General features: G+C 42.7%; 1 protein-coding gene across 1 annotated transcript; it reads left to right on the top strand.

The window, feature by feature from the left end:
* Positions 1-12,937: 12,937 nt before the first annotated feature.
* Positions 12,938-17,908, top strand: LOC143513876 (uncharacterized). The gene is made up of 8 exons (XM_077004571.1): positions 12,938-13,058; positions 13,151-13,237; positions 13,424-13,489; positions 15,465-15,566; positions 15,722-16,242; positions 16,404-16,624; positions 16,979-17,138; positions 17,727-17,908. The coding sequence occupies exons 1-5, from the start codon at positions 12,965-12,967 to the stop codon at positions 15,847-15,849; spliced, it is 477 nt and encodes a 158-aa protein (XP_076860686.1). The 5' UTR covers positions 12,938-12,964; the 3' UTR covers positions 15,850-16,242; positions 16,404-16,624; positions 16,979-17,138; positions 17,727-17,908.
* Positions 17,909-18,197: the final 289 nt, after the last annotated feature.

The following is an 18,197-nucleotide window of genomic DNA, read 5'->3' as shown; positions in this document are numbered from 1 at the left end:
ACAACACAGGGTGTACTACCTCTAACAAAAGTAGATCCAACAACCTAAAGAAACAGGTATTGTGGGAATATTAAGTTTAATGAGAGATCATCATGATGTTGATTATAAGCTTAACTAACTATGCATTAATAAAGTAAAGCATTAACTGTAATATTGTTCTGCAGAAAAATAGATCATGGGGTGAATGGAAGAGTACAAGAAATTAGTTGAGCAAGGACATAGTGTGACTCTGGCGTAATCGCAGACCCCAATATTTTTGATAATGTAGCAGGTGTGAGTAATACAGGCATGAAAATGGGTCAGGGGTTAAAAAGGTGACAAGACCGCGGGGGGCGGGGCATGTGACGTCATGGGGATACGGCGACGGGGTGTTGACATGTGGGGCGGGGGGGTTGACATGTGACGTCATGGGTATACTGCGACGTGGGGGGGGGTGGCTGCTGCTGTACGGGGATACAGCAACAGGTGATGCCAAATATTGCTCGTAAGGTGACATCATGTAAAAAATATAATAACGCGTGGCCACGACTTACTAACGCATGCGAACGACTTACTAACGCGTGCGAACAAGATAATTAAGTATTACTTTATATAAAGCCAGGTTTACCTTCCTTGGGCAGTCAGTTCGCGAACATCCCTGGGATCTGCTTGCTTTGCTGTGAAAAATAAACTTTGTTGCCGCGTGTGAAAGGCGACGTTAGTATCTCGTTTCCACGCGTTAATAAGTCGTGGCCACGCGTTATTTATTTATTTTTTACATGATGTCACCTTACGGGCTCCGTAAAATATAGTAAAATCTATTTAAAAAAATTTTTTTGACTGTCATGTCAATGGATTCAATGTAAACGCAATCCGTAAACGCAAGAAGCCGCTCGCCATTCCGGATGGCTCAGTCAAAACCATTACGTCTTAATGAACCAATAAATACATCAGCGGCGAAAATGAGTGTAAAAATACCAGGTTCACGTGTTTTTATTTTCTAACCTGGGCTAAAGCACAGGGTAGACTCAAACGACAAGCGTATACAACTTCATCTTCAACCTTTTCAGCCCTGGTGCGAATGTGATCCTCACACGTCCCTGGATTCACCAGTTACAACTACAGACACACTAGAAAAAAAATCTTGTTTCTTATTTTATGTCACCGTTAACTACACGGGGTTGACGCGAACTTAATAGGCCCATCTATCTACCTATTTATCACAAGAGCTTGTGGTTAGATCTGACAGTGTTCAACGCTGTAGCGAACGGCAGTAACTTTGTTTTACCGCAAAATATGAAAACGATTGAAACCATTAATATCCCAATTAAATCCACCCAATTAAAAATGTACGATCTGGTAAATGTAGTGGTAAATGTTCGCTCTTCTGCCTTGTCCCCAGTGTAGCACTAGGTCCTGCTTCTCGTCCCGCTTAGCAGTAAATGAATAACAAGAATGAAGAACGTTTATATGATTGAAACGCTATTTGGCCTCTATGAAGGTTCTGGGCGGAAACTGCTGGCCACTGTAATTGAAATTTCCGATTTCGGAAGTGCTCTGTTTGCTTTAAGTCAATATGATAATTAAAATATGTACATATAATCTCCCGACCCCCCCCCCCCCCCCCCCCCCCAAACAAAAAACTCATCGGATCTACACGATTCACGTAGGTCACCCTTTTCAACTTCAAAACGGCGAATTTCGCCGAAAGGTGACAGATTTTCATGCCTGGTAATAAGTGTGGGGGCTACCCTCTTGGAGACAGAAAACATTTTTCAGAGCTGCATTTGGTGTCCTGCAGACAGTTTGTGTGTTCACTTTTGCTGTGCCAAAGATCTTTGAAAGTTTTTATAAATGTTTCAAGTTTAAAAGACTGAACTCTGGTGTTTCTCTTTTGCACCAAACCATCACGCTGCAGTATAAAACCTATAGAATTTATTCAATAAATGTTTGTTTGGGTATGTTTGTGTGACGTTCGGGGTGGCGCGAAGGATGAGACACGGGATCCTTGTCTGCGACAGACGTCACTTTTATTTTCATAGATATTGCGCAACAGCGCACATAGAACATTTACACAAACACAGCAACGTGTAAACTGTAGACAACAACGAGCACAGGACACTGCGCGAGCACACATTAAATAGACAAACCACATAATCCCCACGTGATTACAAGACGAGCCACAGGTGAGACGGATTATCACAAGACATAACAACAACCATGAAGATCCACAGACGCAGACGATGCACGTGGACAACGTAAACACATGCCCAAAAGGGAGGGGCCGGAGTCCTCACTGTAACAGACGCACTCTCCAAGGGCACTACCCCTCCCGGGGTGCCAACAGGACCGAGTGCCCCGAACCCATGTTGATGGGCGGATCCGACGCGCTCAGTCCTGTATCTGGGTGGTGACCGCCCTCGGCGAAGCGTCCGCCACGAACCGCCTAGAACACCCTCCCTGGGAAGACAGGGGAAAAGACGTTAGACACACACAACGGAACGTTCTGTCATAAAATTTAAATAATTAAACAAAACAGAATTACCACATCACCTGTATTATCTACCCAATGTCAAATTTACAATACACAGATTTTTTTTATGACAATGTTTGAATCCTATTTGGCCAATTAAATGTATTTTTTTCTTGAAACAAAAAAAATGTCTGAGATCTCAGGTATAAAAAAAATAAAATAAAATAGTCCCTTTAGTTCAATGAGCAAGACATTTATTTAAAAAAATCACCCGAGGTACCCAAATTCCTACCGCCCTTTTCCACAGTGAATGTCCGAGATGGGTATTGCAGTGGAGAAGAATATGGAGATGTGGATTGACTCTTTCCTCCCAAAGGCAAGTGGCAACAGGGCGAAGATGCAGATTGGAGACAGCAAAAAATGGTGGAAGAACTGGGAATCCAATCAAAGGACTCTAAAAAAAAAACCAGCTGAGAAATCAATTGTCTGTAGCTCAAAAAAATATATATATCAGTATATCTAGGTTCTGTGAGGAGGTGAGGTGTGAGACAGCATGCACAGGAGACTGATACGGCTCAAAGGGAGTGGACACTTTACTGGAGGATGAAGGTAGGTATACAGAGTTACAGGGGTAAAGAAAATAACAGCTGGAAATTACAAAAATTATTTCACTTGTGTCCTGTTTGGTTTAGCAACAAGTCAACACAGAAAAATAAAATTTGAAACAGGTATTTAAAAATAATAAAATTACATGTAGTGCTCAAGATGGTGAGTGGAAGGGAGGTAACAGTCTTTCAGACTAGTATGTTCCTACTTGACACTCAAAAGAAAGTAATCCAACTCGGGGGTGAAAGTAATCCATCTAACTCTCCAGTAGATCCACCAGGCACTGTCTCCTCGGATTCTGGTTATCCCCAATATAAAACCTGACCTCTATGACAAATTCGACTCGCTGCTAGAGTGTCTCAACCAGGTGTAGCCAGCAACGGCGTTATTTGCTCACAACTAACTCTCCGTCAGTTCAGCTGGATATAGGAGATTTGAAGTCCCAAATTCTCTTCCATTTGTAGTACTGTTCTCATGAATTTTAATTTACTATTATTTTATCCACTATTATTTTCCTCAAATAGCTACTATACGTCTCACCACAAGGGGAATCGTCAGTAAAAGAACAAAAGAAAGAAAGAGTGGCGGTCTTGGTAGACTACACAAAGCAGTAGGCGGAACCATTCGATCCCCAGCTGGGATTTGCTAAAGCAGCTCCTATAGGAAACAGCGTTGTGCTGAGCATGCAGAACAAAATTTTACTTTCTATTCTAATTGGTTGAGATTGTAGGATGCCACGCATATGTCAGGCAAAAGTTAGCCCTTCACCAACCAGCGGTTATGACTGGCATTAACACCACATGAAATGCGTCTCTCCCCTCTTAAACATGTGGATGTCCTCGTACATATGCATATGGTTGGCAGGTCACTGTCTCCGCTAGCGACGTTGGCATGTTCAAACCATAATCATCCATCTCCCTACTATTAAGAGAACCTACTATAGCAGCATTCAACCCTTGAAACAAGGATGTTACTACTGAGACTAGAGGGTTTCCCAGCTCTGGGTAATGAAACCTTCGAGCGGGCACTCTCTCTCTGCTCAACCTTCTGACTGGAATGCTTGCTACATCATCAACACCATGACAATCAGTATCACCTGCACAGTTTGGTTCCGACTCACACTGTTCCACAGATAAGCCTTCTTCTACAGGTGATGTTATTACTTGTGGTTCACCGGTTCTATCATTTACTTTCACAGCATCAATATTAGACTCTCCGGCACTAGTGTGCACCAGTTCTGGTCCAACCTGGAATTCTCCTGCAGGAAAACCAGGGACAGGTAAAGACTTTTGATCACTCAATTGAAGTGGATTTCCAGGCAATCCTGCAAACTGTTCCCCAGCAGGGCTTCTCACAAGATTTGGGAAAGGTTGGGAATCTGCAATTGACTGAGGTAGGTATTCAGGTAGGTGAGGAGCAATTTCTTCAGCAGGGTTACTTTCTGGTAGGTCTGACCCAATGATAGAGACTGTCACAGGTGGGTCTTGCAATTCAAAGGTGTTCTGTGGACTGCTTGTCTTGTGAATTTCACTAGCTTCAGTGTCATCACACTCATATGTGCTCTTCACAATTTCTAGAGGTTGAGGTGAACTGAACTTGTAGAGCACTGCATGGTCAATCGCTTCACCTTCTGTGTCTGTTATACCATCGTCCATCTCTTTGCAAGGGGTTTGGCGTGTTTTGGGCCTTCTTGCTTTAACTGGTGGGGTATGCGGTTCCTGTTCTGCTGCCGGAAGGAATCCACAAGGGAGCAACATATCTCTGTGTAGAGTGCGAAGAGGACCCTCTTCTTTCTCTGGTCTTACAGTATACACAGGAAGCTCACCAGAACGTTTGACCACAACGTGTACAGCATGCTCCCACTTGTCTGAAAGCTTATGCTTCCCTCTGACGCGAACATTCCTCATTAAAACTCTGTCCCCCACATCGAGTGTAGATTTAGTGACCAGTTTATCAAATCTCATCTTATTTCTGAGAGCGGACTTCATTGTTGCTTGTGTTGCCAGCTTGTAGCTCTCCTCCAGATGTGACTTTAATGATTTTACATACTGTGAATGTGGTGCCTTCTTCTTGTCCCCTACAGGTAGGCCAAAAGCAAGGTCAACTGCCAGTCAAGGTTGTCTCCCAAACATGAGCTCATAGGGACTAAACCCAGTAACCTCATTTCTGGTACAATTATATGCTGTACTAGAGATTTCACATAATCGCTCCAATGTGATTTTTGTTTGTCTTTGAGCGTGCCAAGCATACTCAATAAAGTCCGGTTGAACCTCTCTACTGGGTTCTCTCGAGGATGGTATGGACTGGTCCGGCACTTCTGAATCCCTGCCACAGCACACAGCTCTTTAACCAGATGAATCTGCACCTCGATCACTATGAAGGTGCTCTGGTAGGCCATAGTGAGCGATGAACACATCCCACAAACACTTTGCCACGGTATGTGCTTTCTGATCTGGGGTTGGTACAGCCACTGCATATTTAGTGAGGTGGTCTGTGATAACAAGGACATCTTGCTTGTTCCTATTGTCTGGTTCAATTGATAGAAAATCAATACACACTAATTTAAGTGGTCTGGATGTGAGGATATTAACCAAAGGAGCGGCTTTATCTGGTAAAGCTTTCCTACGGACACATCTACCGCCAGTTTGTATTTTCTTTTCAACATCAGTGGCCAATCTGGGCCAATAAAATCGGGATCTGACAAGATCTAGAGTGCGCTCCACCCCCATGTGACCCATGTCATCATGTAAGTGCTGTAGAACAGCCAATCGGGACTCTGAGGGCAGCACCAGCTGATAGTGTGTACAATCACCTTCCTGCCTGCGTCTATAAAGAATGTTGCCCCTTATCTCTAGCTTGTTCCACTCCCTTAGGAGTAGGTGAAGGTCTGGAAGCTCCTGGTGTAGCACAGGAGGAGATTTCTCCCCTGTCTCCAGCTGGTGTATTATCGCTGCGAGAACCTGATCAGCTCTTTGCTGTTCAGCAATATCTGCACTGGACAACTGTGGAAGAATAGCATGTCCAACCAGAGAAGGTTCCTCAGTAAACTCATCAGGTATGGCGCAGGGACGTACAGCAAGTGACTCCACCAGAGCAAGGTCTGAATAGATGGCGGCTAAATGTTTGTCACAAATGGCCCTTACTACTTCCTGGTCAGGACTCTGAACAGGTGGTCCCCCTTGGTGGGAAAGGGCAAACTGCTGGATGCGCTCACTTTCTTTTTGTGAAAACAGATCATTCACAAGCCCCCCATGGGGCCTCCTAGACAAGGCATAGGCATCCAAATTTTGTTTCCCTGCTCTGTATTGTAAGCTGAACGAGAAGGTGAAAAGTGCAGAAAGCTATCTGTAGCTGGGGGCATCTAGCTTGGCAGATGTCAATATATATGTTAACGGGTTGCTATCAGTGACTACAGTAAAGGTGTTACCATAGAGGTAGTCACTTATCTTATCTACAACTGCCCACTTCAGCGCAAGAAATTCTAATTTGTGAGCAAGGTACCTTGCTTCACTTCGGGTAAGGCCTCTGCTTGCAAAGGCAATTGCCCTTCTTTGTCCATCTTGGTCTTGGTAGAGTGCCGCGCCCAACCCCATAGTACTTGCGTCTGTGTGAAGGATGTATGGAAGTTTGGGGTTAGCGAAACCTAGCACAGGCGCCATGCTAAGCCGATCAATGATTGCCTCAAAGGCCTGCTGGCACATGGTTGTCCAGCGACCCTGAAAAGGCTCCTTGGGGTTCCAGTACCTGGTTTTGTCTGGGTTCTTGGCACCTCTCTTCAAAGGAGGATATCCAGAAGTCAGGGCATTTAACGGCTTCACTATCTTGGAGTAGTCTTTGACAAATCTTCGGTAATACCCCCAAAATCCTAAGAATTATCTTAACTCTTTTAGGTTTTGGGGTCTTGGCCAGGTTTTTAAGGCAGCAATTTTTTCTGGATGGTCTCAACACCATCTCGTGAAACAATATGACCTAAGTAACGGACTGAAGTCTGGAAAAGTTTACACTTCTCTGGCGACAACTTCAATCCATACTCCTTCAACCAGTTCAGAACTTCGATCAGTCATTCCTCATGCTCTTCCAGAGATGTAGAGAACACGATTATGTCATCCAAGAATACAAGTGCTCCCCTTAGGTTAATTTCCCCCACACACCATTCCATCAGCCGCTGAAATGTGCTAGGAGCGTTGGTGATGCCCTGCGGCATGCGGATAAATTCCCAAAAGACTAAGGGGCAAACAAATGCGGTCTTGGGCTTATCGGCTTCTTCCATCTCAATCTGGTAGTAGCCTGATTTTAAATCTAGTACAGAAAACCATTCTGACCTAGGCTAGCTTATCCTGCTAGCTAGTGTAAGCTAGCTTATTTCGGACAGAAAAGGTGGTGGTGTCACGGTACGGCGGCCCCCTACTGGTCGCCCCCGTCTACAGCAGCAGCTTGTCCTGTGGGTGTGGCGTTGTGTTCGTCCCTCAGGTGGGCGGAGCCCGCAATCCGTCTCACCTGAGGGTCGTTTGTTCGTCTATATATGTCTTGTCTTTGTACCAGTTGACTGCTGGTTATTATATCCTTAAATTCGGATCAGTTCACGGGTTTTGGTTTGCGCACTTTACATATTAAACCATCCTATTTCCCTGAGACTTGGCGTGATCGCTTCCATTTATTTTCGCTCACCCTGCCCGTCACAGAATAACCAGCCACCTTCGGAAGCCGCCAGTCTCCTTTACTTTTTCCTTCGTTCGTGGTCATGTCTCGTGGTAAGTGTTTGTCTGCGTGGTGTTGTATGTTTCATATGAGAGTGAGCTGGGTCGGTCTCCACTCGTCCCGCTGTGTTTAAATGTTCGTTTGTCTAGTGTAGTTTGTAACACGGCGAGGACTGGAGTCCGTTACCCCCATAAAGCTCCTCTGTTATGGATGTGCGTTTCGTTTTTTTTTGTCGTAATGTGTGTGTGGACAGCGGGACCGAAGCGTGCTGCACGCACACGTTTGAATGTTGTGCGTGTGAGACGCGAGAGCCTCTCGGCATCGTCGCCTCGCTCTCTGTGTTGTGTTTGTATGTTGTGAGCGACTGCGAGCTGGGGAGGCGCATCCCTGTGAACCGTGACGCGAGTATCACTCGCTTTTGTCGCCTCGCTCCCCATGTGTTCCGTGTTGGAATTGGGGAGCGACTGCGAGCCGGAGTGGTTGCGTCACCGTTTACAGAGCGCGCGTGTGTTGGTCCTGTCCATTTGTCTTTTGTATTTTGTCTTTTCATGTTCGTTTTGTTTTAGCGTGCTTGTGAACTGTTGTGTGTAATTCCACACATGCTCCTCCCCTTGAATGTGTGTTGGGGGTGGACCAGTGGTGGTCACGTGCCACGGAATATGGCACGGAGGGCGTAGCTCCTAAGGGAGGCCCTGACCAGGGATTCGAGGGTGTTCTCCGGAGCCGGTAGGGGCCCCTCTCCTGATGCAACAGGTGAGTTGTTTGGTGTCCCCTCCTGCTGAGATGGAGACCCCTCCCCCAGGAGGCGGGGTGCCGAGATGGTCAGGGTAAGTGCGCGTCTATGTTTTGTGTTGGTGTGTGTGGGTGTGTGTGTGCTTTTTGTGTTTTATGTGCAGGTGCTTCTCCCTGGCGGTGGATCGTGGCAGTCCTGGACCTTGTGGGGGTCTCCAGCTGGCAGGAGCCCCCTTATGTTGTGGGGTGACCGGAGCCCGGTCGGAAAGAGCCCCTCCCTAGAGGGCTGGGGCCCCCGGATGTTTGGGGACGATAGGGCTCTGGTCCGAAGAGCTCCTGCTGAAGATGGAGATCCTCCCTCCTGCTCGGGGTGACCAGGAGGCCCTTGGGGGCTGTTCCCCAGCCCGCGATAAGGGTGCTCTGGGCCTCGGTCTCTGGCGCTCCTGGGTTTGGTGGAGGAGTCCACCTCGTAAAGTCAGGCTCCGGCTGGGGCTGACTCCCCAGGAGGCTGGGGTGGTCCCTAGCAGAAGGCAGGGGCCAGCTCCGGGAGGAGGTAGGTCCAGGAGGTGACTTGGCCACGCCCCAGGGAGGTAACCTGCACACATACACCCCAGACGGACACGGAGCCGTGGCCCGCCGTCCTCGCACCTGTGGGGCTATGCGGCTTAAGGCCGGTTAGGGCGTGAGGGCCCTGTGACCGACCGGGGCGTGGTTTTGTCTTGTTGACGGCCCAGTCGGTCCAGGGTCCCGCCCAGGTAGGTGAGCTAACCTGTGTTTGTTTTGTGTTTCAGCTCCGGGACTACAGGGGGTGTGTCCCTTTTCCCTGCCTGCCTGCCCCTTTGTTTTGTGTGCTGCTGCTGTAGGCCGCACAGCCGGTGGAGGGGAGTGCGGCTTGGAGGGGGGATCTGTCACGGTACGGCGGCCCCCTACTGGTCGCCCCCGTCTACAGCAGCAGCTTGTCCTGTGGGTGTGGCGTTGTGTTCGTCCCTCAGGTGGGCGGAGCCCACGATCCGTCTCACCTGAGGGTCGTTTGTTCGTCTATATATGTCTTGTCTTTGTACCAGTTGACTGCTGGTTATTATATCCTTAAATTCGGATCAGTTCACGGGTTTTGGTTTGCGCACTTTATATATTAAACCATCCTATTTCCCTGAGACTTGGCGTGATCGCTTCCATTTATTTTCGCTCACCCTGCCCGTCACAGGTGGGACTTCGTGTACAAATGTATAATATTATAACGTTTGATAAATACTACTTCAGGACAGTTTGCTGTTGACAACTCTTCTCTTTTATTTTAACGTTAATACAAGTGAAATCACTCAAAGAATAGCTGAATCCTCTCTCTCTCTCTCTCTCTCTCTCTCACTCCTCCCCCGCTCTCCACTCACACAACTTAAAGAATCAGTAACCCAATAATCCCTTAAGGATCATTACAATATACATAAATAAATATTAGTACACGGATGTGTATTGACTTTGTTGACTTTGTATTAGTTTCTTTCACAGTACAGGACGTTTTCGTTGGTTCTGCATAACTTATTACTCTTTTCCTGCTCATTCTTTTCAGACTATCTCTCTGAATCTTGGTGTTGAGAAGTAAGTATCTAGACTATGTAGCTATAGCTAACGTAGCTAACTAATCTAGCTAGCTAGCTAGCTAACATGGCTAATATTACTGTTATCTGTGCTGCTTTTCACTAATTAATGTGTAATCTGCAATACCCTTATATTTATGTCTCCTATATACTTTTTTCGTATGGGATGTTGTTTGCCGTGAGGTAGCACCACTGCTTAAATATTATGAGGTAGCATCACTGCTTAAATATTATGTCAAAAGAAGGGCCCTTCAAATTGTGGTAGTTATGTTTTTTGTTTTTCTTAGTTTGTAACTCCATTTTATCAAGCCAACAGGTTAAACATTGCTTCATTTGTTTTTCAGGTGCTGTACATATGATGACATATTTTCCGGTTAAGGTAATAAAACTTTTTCCTAAATTTGGTTAAGAACATTTTAAATGAAGAGATCCAAATTACCCGTGTCGGATTCTGCTCTAAGGAGGAGAGCTAGAGTAGATTACCAAATGACAGTTCAAAATCTTGAAGAAGGGATGTGTGTAAATAGACAGACACCTGAAGCCACTGGTGAAAGGGATAGGACCAGTAGGGAAGAGTTCAGACTTCAGGGTATGGCTGAGGAAATCCATGTGCATGCATGTTCACACAGCACAGGTGAATATTCATCTGACAGCATTAGAGATTCTGCAGTCAAAGGTGATGTACACAGCGTCTCAGTAGGTAGTACATGTTGTAATTACTATGATATGACTGAGTCTGATGACAGCCAGAAAGAAATGTCAGAGACTGAGGAGACTGAAAGTCTAAGACATCGCCTATCAAATTGGGCCTTAACCTATGGTGTGTCTCATATTGCGCTTACTGCCCTTGGGCCATATTGTGTTTCTACCATCCTGAGCTGCCTAAAGATGCTAGAACCATTCTACGCACCAAGACAAATTACTCTGTAAAGGAGATGTGTAGTGGTCTTTATCATTACTTTGGCATTGTGGCAGCTTTACAAAAGACATTGTCTAAGTGGAAGAGCACATTGGCCAATGGTACTTGCTTGAGACTTCAGGTGAACATTGATGGGTTACCCCTGTTTAAGAGCTCAAAAATGCAACTATGGCCAATTTTGGGTCTGTTGGTCACTGTACCTATGAAAGAGCCAGTTGTGATTGGGCTTTTTTTGGGCATTAAGAAACCCAATAGCGTTACATTTTTGGAGGATTTTGTCACTGAACTTGCTGACCTAGTGAAAGGATTTGACTTTGAGGAAAAAAGGTTCACAGTAACTCTTGATTCAGTCATATGTGATACACCTGCACGTTCATTCGTAAAAAGCACAAAGTCCTTTAATGGATATCACGGCTGTGACAAGTGCACACAGAATGGTGTGTACATAAATAATCGCATGACGTACCCACTTGTGAATTGTGTAAACAGAACAGACGAGTCATTTTCAATCAGAGCTGATGAAGAGCACCATCAGGGTCCATATCCCTTTACTGGTGTAAATATTGGCATGGTCTCTCAGTTCCCACTAGATTATATGCACCTTGTGTGCTTGGGTGTGGTGAGACGATTGATAAATCTCTGGCTCAAGGGACCACTTTGTGTGCGTCTACCATCCAGACTTGTGGACAGGATCTCTGACAGTCTTCTAAGCTTTCGTGCACACATTCCTGATGAATTTGCTCGCAAACCACGGTCACTGAAGGAGGTTGATAGGTGGAAAGCTACAGAATTTAGGCAGTTTATTCCAATTTTTTGTTGTTATCCACTGCCATTGCCATACTAGTCAGTCCTAAACTGTCGGAGAGTCACAACAATTATGCAAGCAGCCTTCTAAATGCATTCGTTACTCATTTTGGTGCTCTGTATGGGAAGGATCAAATTGTTTACAATGTACATGGTTTAGTTAATCTAGCACAGGATGCCAAAAAGTTTGGTAATCTTAACTCAATCTCCTCCTTTCCATTTGAGAATCATTTGCGCAAGATCAAAAGCTTTGTCCGTAAACCCTCATGTCCCCTTGCTCAAATAATTCGAAGACTTTCTGAAGAAGACCAGTGTGATGACAGAGTCGTGAATGTGCCACAGTTTCGAAAGGAACATTCTCGTGGACCCGTACTCGTCGGCCCTGTCGTCGTTGCACAGTATGATGAATTTAAATCAGAAAAATTCACAATTAAGACAAAGGCAAACAACAATACGTTTGTGGTAGCGGGTAATGTGTGCAGCATTTCCAACATCATTGAGTGTAGAGATGATATTTATGTGGCCTACAGAAAATATACTGACTCGTCTTCATTTTTCAGTTACCCTTTTGATTCAGGCTTTTTAAATGTTGTCTGTGTATCTCAGTTACAGCCTGATGTTGAATTTTCTCAAGTGTCAGAGATCTCTCAGAAGTGTGTAGCTGTACCCCACAAGGACAGATTTGTCATCATCCCACTGTTTCACACAAAGGATTAGGGGCGGGCCACTTTAATCATCTTTTTTTTTTTGTCTTTTTCTATTTTTAATTTAAATGTATTTATTTTAGAAGTACTGTGGTGTGTTGTTCATCGAGGAGAATACTGTAAATGTGATTCCAAGCAAATGGTTTCAAGATGGAGAGTCCTGGTGACCAAATTATCCAACAGACCAGAGAATTAACAAGGCCATCAAAAACTGTGAAGAGCCTGGTCCTGGATGGAAAAAGTTCACTGCCCGCATCATATGTGAGAAAGGCAAGTTAGTTCTCTCTTTGTGGTCCATGTGCACCTTTTAGGACAGACTTTGTGGATCACTGATCAACTGATCAAATTCATAATATTTTTTTATTCCACTGTAATGTCATTGAAGTGTTTTTGTGTTTGTTTGTTTGTCTTTTTCTGGTTTAGATACTTAAATGAAAGTGACAGTGACAGTGATATGTCTGGTAATGAAGGAATGACATCTGTCCGAAAGGTTAATTTCAGGCTACCGCATATACCTCAACCTTTCCCACCAACTATTACAGATATTTGTAAGACTTGTTTTTATTCTTTTTATAATGCATCCCTATATAAAATGTTTACTGCTGTGTAATTGCATGCATTTGTATCTGTTTGGTTTTAGCTGCTAAACCCCAGGGACCGATCAATGAAGTAAGCAAGTTTGTTGCTTGCAAGCCCTTTCTATCTCGCATCCCGAATCAGGATCCAGGTAAAATTGCACATAGTTTGTTATGCGAGGGCCAACGCTTATTGTTTGTTTTACAAAAGGGGGAGTGGAGAGTATCTGGATTATTATCATACAGATTCACACTGTATTTCCTCTGATTTCTGTCTTTCTGGTTAATGTCAGGCATTATTTATTTACTACATTTTCCCTTCTTATTTCTGTTTTCAGGAAATAGTTCACAGATCTGCAGCCAAGGCTATAATACTGAATACTCAAACCCAGAAATGTTTTCTGGTAAGTGTCGTGTCACTCAAAAGGGTTGGGGCCTCATTTAGTAGACGTTGTAGTAGGCTTGTCACGATTTAGAATTACAAGAATTACAACTTCGATACGATACTTAAAAAAATATTGAAATTCGATACCATTTTCGATACCAAAGTCATATAGGCTACGGTGCTAATTTCCGTTTTAAAGCCTTTTTATTTTTTTTTATAAACAAACAAATGAATGTTGCTTTGTGTTTGAAAATGCTTGAAATTGTAACTTCATTTCACAACAAATATCTGTCTGACTGAACAGTTCTTTTGTGTTAACAAATACGAGCATCTTGTAATTCCAGGATGAAACATGAGAGAACGTGAAGACGTTACGATTGGGCGTTTTGAAAATAAACAACCATTAAATAATGTGATAAAAAAGCCAATAATTTCGAGTATATGTATAAATATTTAACTTATCCCAACAAACATGCGACGTCAGAAAGACGTTAAAATCAAGTCTGTATCACGTCGGTCAGTCCAGACCCATTTTTGCACGTCTGGTGGACGTTCAAAACTGGTTCAAAATCTGACAGTGTGACTAGGACCTTAACCTTTTAACTTAACATGAACGTCTATGACGAGTTTTCTATCTGAACGTCTGACTAGGACCTTTATTGGATGTCAGGATGTGCAAAAACTGCAACTGAACGGCAGTAATAGACGTTTAAAAAAGACGTCGCTAAAACTTTCATTCTGGCTTTTCAGTGGACGTCTTTTGAACGTCTGACAAAGTGTCTTTGCTCGTGCTGGGAAATATTGAAATGGACCTTGAAAGTGACATACAAGTGTTTGAATTCCACAAGGTGTATGAACCCTGCAAACATGACTTTGTTCATTGCGCTGAAGCGCGGCGCACGCGAGGTCGTGCACCTCTCGAATTTTGTAACTTCGCGCGCGCCGCGCCTCAGCGCAATGAACAAAGTCATGTTTGCAGGGTTCAATTCAAGAGCTTGTACCAATATTTCCCAGCACGTTAAACTTAATTAAGTTAAATATTTATACATATACTCGAAATGATTTGAAATATTGCGCTTTTAATCACATTATTTAATGGTTGTTTATTTTCAAAACGCCCAATCTTAACGTCTTCACGTTCTCTCATGTTTCATCCTGGAATTACAAGAGGCTCGTATTTGTTAATGTAATACAAGAAAACTGTTCAATCAGACAGATATTTGTTGTGAAACGAAGTAGTTACAATTTAAACATTTTCAAGTACTTTAGCCTAAATTGCAGCACTTTTCAAACCTGAAACACACTGAAACACAAAGCAGCATTAAAATTCGTCAGGTAAGTGTTCATTCCCCTTTTGTTGAGGGGTGTCTCTTTTATACTACCACATATAGTTTCGGACAACACTGCAAAGCGGAAAGTATAAACGCCTCCACCGCTCGCAGAGGTTCGCGCGAGGTGGCCGGAGTTGAGCGCTATGGTCACTCAACCAGGCTTTAGCGCCCTTCGTTGAAATGTTCCAAAAGCACCGCTTGCAAACGGGCTTGTTCATGTCCTTCGGTTTTCCATCTGTATCTGCTTCGAATCCAACAGCACTGCGTTTGCTTTAGCTGCCATATTAGCATTACAAACTGTCCTGTGCATTACGGCAGCTTGGGTGGGTCAAACGAAAGCGCATTTTAGGTAAAAAGAATTGATACTTAAGGGAAACGAGTATTGTACCGTTTCAGAATGTTCAGTATCGATACGTATCGATATATCGATTTTTTTGACAACACTACGTTGTAGTATTCCAGGTTATGAGCAATGCACACTCATTTAAAATTGTGTTTTATAAAATATGGACTGTACTGACACTGGTACTAATGGTCATACCCCAAACAATTTAGCTTTCCTCTTTTCTGTTTGAGGCAGTTAAACATGATGAGTTTTCTATGTTAATTTTAGGTGCAAATCTGTGCATATTAGTGTCTCTAAATGTATGTCTCCACTTTTAGCTGCCAACCCCCAGGGACAAAACCAAGACAAAAGATTTGCTGATCTTGGCTGGTCTGTTCCTTCCAGGCCCTTTGATCCTTTTGTCCTCAATCATAAGCCAGGTAAAACTGCACATGGTAAAAAATCACTCACATGATGATGATGTGCTGTCCAGGGAGAGCATTTCTAACAACTAAAAATGTCAACTTGGCAACCTGTATTCAGAGACTTGTCTCTTTTGTATTTCATCTCGGGCTTCTCTCTTTTCTAATATTAGGCATTACTTCTTTTCCTCATTCTCCATATGATGGGAACAATTCACAAATCTGCAACAATGAACAAGAAGGAACACAAGTTTATCAACTAATAATTTTCACATTGGGCACCATAGCAACAACTTGCTAAAATCTTATGAACCACCTTAAGTAAACCCCTCTTCAGCTTGCTACATATTCACTGGTCAAAATTCTTATAACAAAGGACAACTTTATGTGGCAGGAATATTATACTTGTGAAACCTACTACTATATCGATTTTCACAAACACAGTATACATATAAAGATTTCACATGTATAGATTGGTATCAGACAGTGATTCTAGATGATTCTAGATTCTTCTGTGTTATTTTTCCCGTATGCATTTTTTGTTTAGGTGCCAATTCTCAGGACCTTTTTGATGGCAGAAATGCATCTGCATCCTCCTTGCTTACTTGTCCCAGAGGGATGGGAACAGAAGAGAAATGTGTTTTCAGGCCACAATTCAGAGTTGGACAGCATTGTGGCCCAATCTCTTCCTCAGGTGAACTATTCGTGTTCTCTGGTCATGCTTCTCCAAGCCTAAAATGCAGCCATATTCAACTTTAGCTTGTTTGGGCCCTAAAGCTGAAAGGCATGAACTTTATTTAAACATTGTGGAAATTAGTGTGAAGACTTTTTTTCTGGATTTGTATTGTCTTTCAGCTGCAGAATTACACATCCTGCTTCTGCTTGAAAACATAATGCAGCAAGTGTCACAGCTGTCAGCGACTGTTGAATTTCTGATGACTAGAGTAGGGTCCACTCCACAACTCCAGTGTGAAATGCCTGAAGAATTCCAGTTTCCGTTGGACAGCATAGATGTGGTTGATCAGTTTGAAGCGTGGATACAGTGTCCAGAAAATGTAGAAAGAAAAAACAATCTTGTAAGTATGTATGTCAGCTTTCAGTCCATTGATGTACAGTACAGACCAAAAGTTTGGACACATTTTCTCATTCAAAGAGTTTTCTTTATTTTCATGACTATGAAAACTGTAGATTCACACTGAAGGCATCAAAACTATGAATTAACTATGAATTACTTATATACTTAACAAAAAAATGTGAAACAATTGAAAATATGTCTTATACTCTAGGTTCTTCAAAGTAGCCACAGTAGGTGGGTCAGTAGGTGTTTTCTACCAGTTCTGGCTTTTTATTGACTCTTGACAGTGTATATATAGATGCAAGCTGTCGGTGGTTCATTTATTTTGCATTTATGTATTTGTTCTCACACACAGGTTTCTGCATTGTCATCTGTTGGGGGACTAGATACAAAGAAAGTAACCTGGAATATCCTGGCACGCCTCTTCTCTTGCAGTGTTTCAAAGAAAATAAACTGGAAAGGGGTCAATGGGAAAAAAGCATTCCACAAAATGGGGAGCAAAACTATACTCATACGTAAGTATTAATATAAGTATTTGTTAATTTAGGATTTGAGAAAAAATAAAACAAAAGATGTACTGTTCAGTCATTATTTCAGTACTTTAGTCCCCATATGTCAGTACGTGTTGCAAGGGTACAGAGTAAGAGTTTGTTTGAGACCAACAGAAGATAAGTACTAAAAGACTGCAAACAGTTTAGTTGTTTTGTGTGTGGATAAATTTAGGCATATAATTATGGTTATTATATAGTGTATTTGTATATAGTTAGACCATTTGAATTTTTGTTCAGTGTACTGCTGCAAGTTGCAGATTATTCTGTGCATCGTTTAACAGAGTTTGCCATTTGATCTATAGAAAATGTTGTTTTGTAGGGATTCCATGTTGAAAACAGATGTACCAAATCACATGTTAAATGTTAAAATGTGTTACCAAATTATTAATTGCATGTAAACGTGAAGAGTCTAGTAATATGTGCTGGCCTGTCTACTCTCACTTTTTTTTCAACAATTTATTTTTAACTCCTTCCGTTTTCTTTTTGTTGTTAGCTGTGGTTAATATTCTGTTGTCCAGCACTGCTTTTTCATTAATTTGTGTTTGTGTTTAGGTTCTGTTCGGAAATGTCCAACTTCTGCAGGAGCAACAGACACTGAAATAACTCGGCATGCCATCAGATGGTTCAACTTGTCCTGTGACCGAGGGGGTGGACGGCAAGAACGCAACAAGCAGTGAGAATGTCCTGTGGTGGTGTTTATACACAGTCATACCAGAATATTACACAGATATGTATGTGAGTTTTACAAAAAATAAATTTGGTAAAAAAAAGAATTTGTTTTATTTATTGTTTATTTGTTTTTAAACAATAAATTTTTTCAAATTGTGGAAGTGAAAGGACAGAATTATGAATAATACAAATAAAAAATTATTGACTGATTACATTTATTCAGAATTTTTAATGTTTTAAAACTAATTAAATAAATATTGCATTGCATTTCAATTTGGTTGAAAAATATTTAACATTGATATAGTTCATATTTTAAAACATACTAAAATAAACATTACTTTCCATAGTAAGTTT

The sequence above is a fragment of the Brachyhypopomus gauderio genome, chromosome 5 (genome assembly GCF_052324685.1).
Source record: "Brachyhypopomus gauderio isolate BG-103 chromosome 5, BGAUD_0.2, whole genome shotgun sequence".
Lineage (NCBI taxonomy): Eukaryota > Metazoa > Chordata > Actinopteri > Gymnotiformes > Hypopomidae > Brachyhypopomus > Brachyhypopomus gauderio.
The sequence above is the reverse complement of the archived record's forward strand: the minus strand, read 5'-3'. Positions and strand labels throughout refer to the sequence as shown.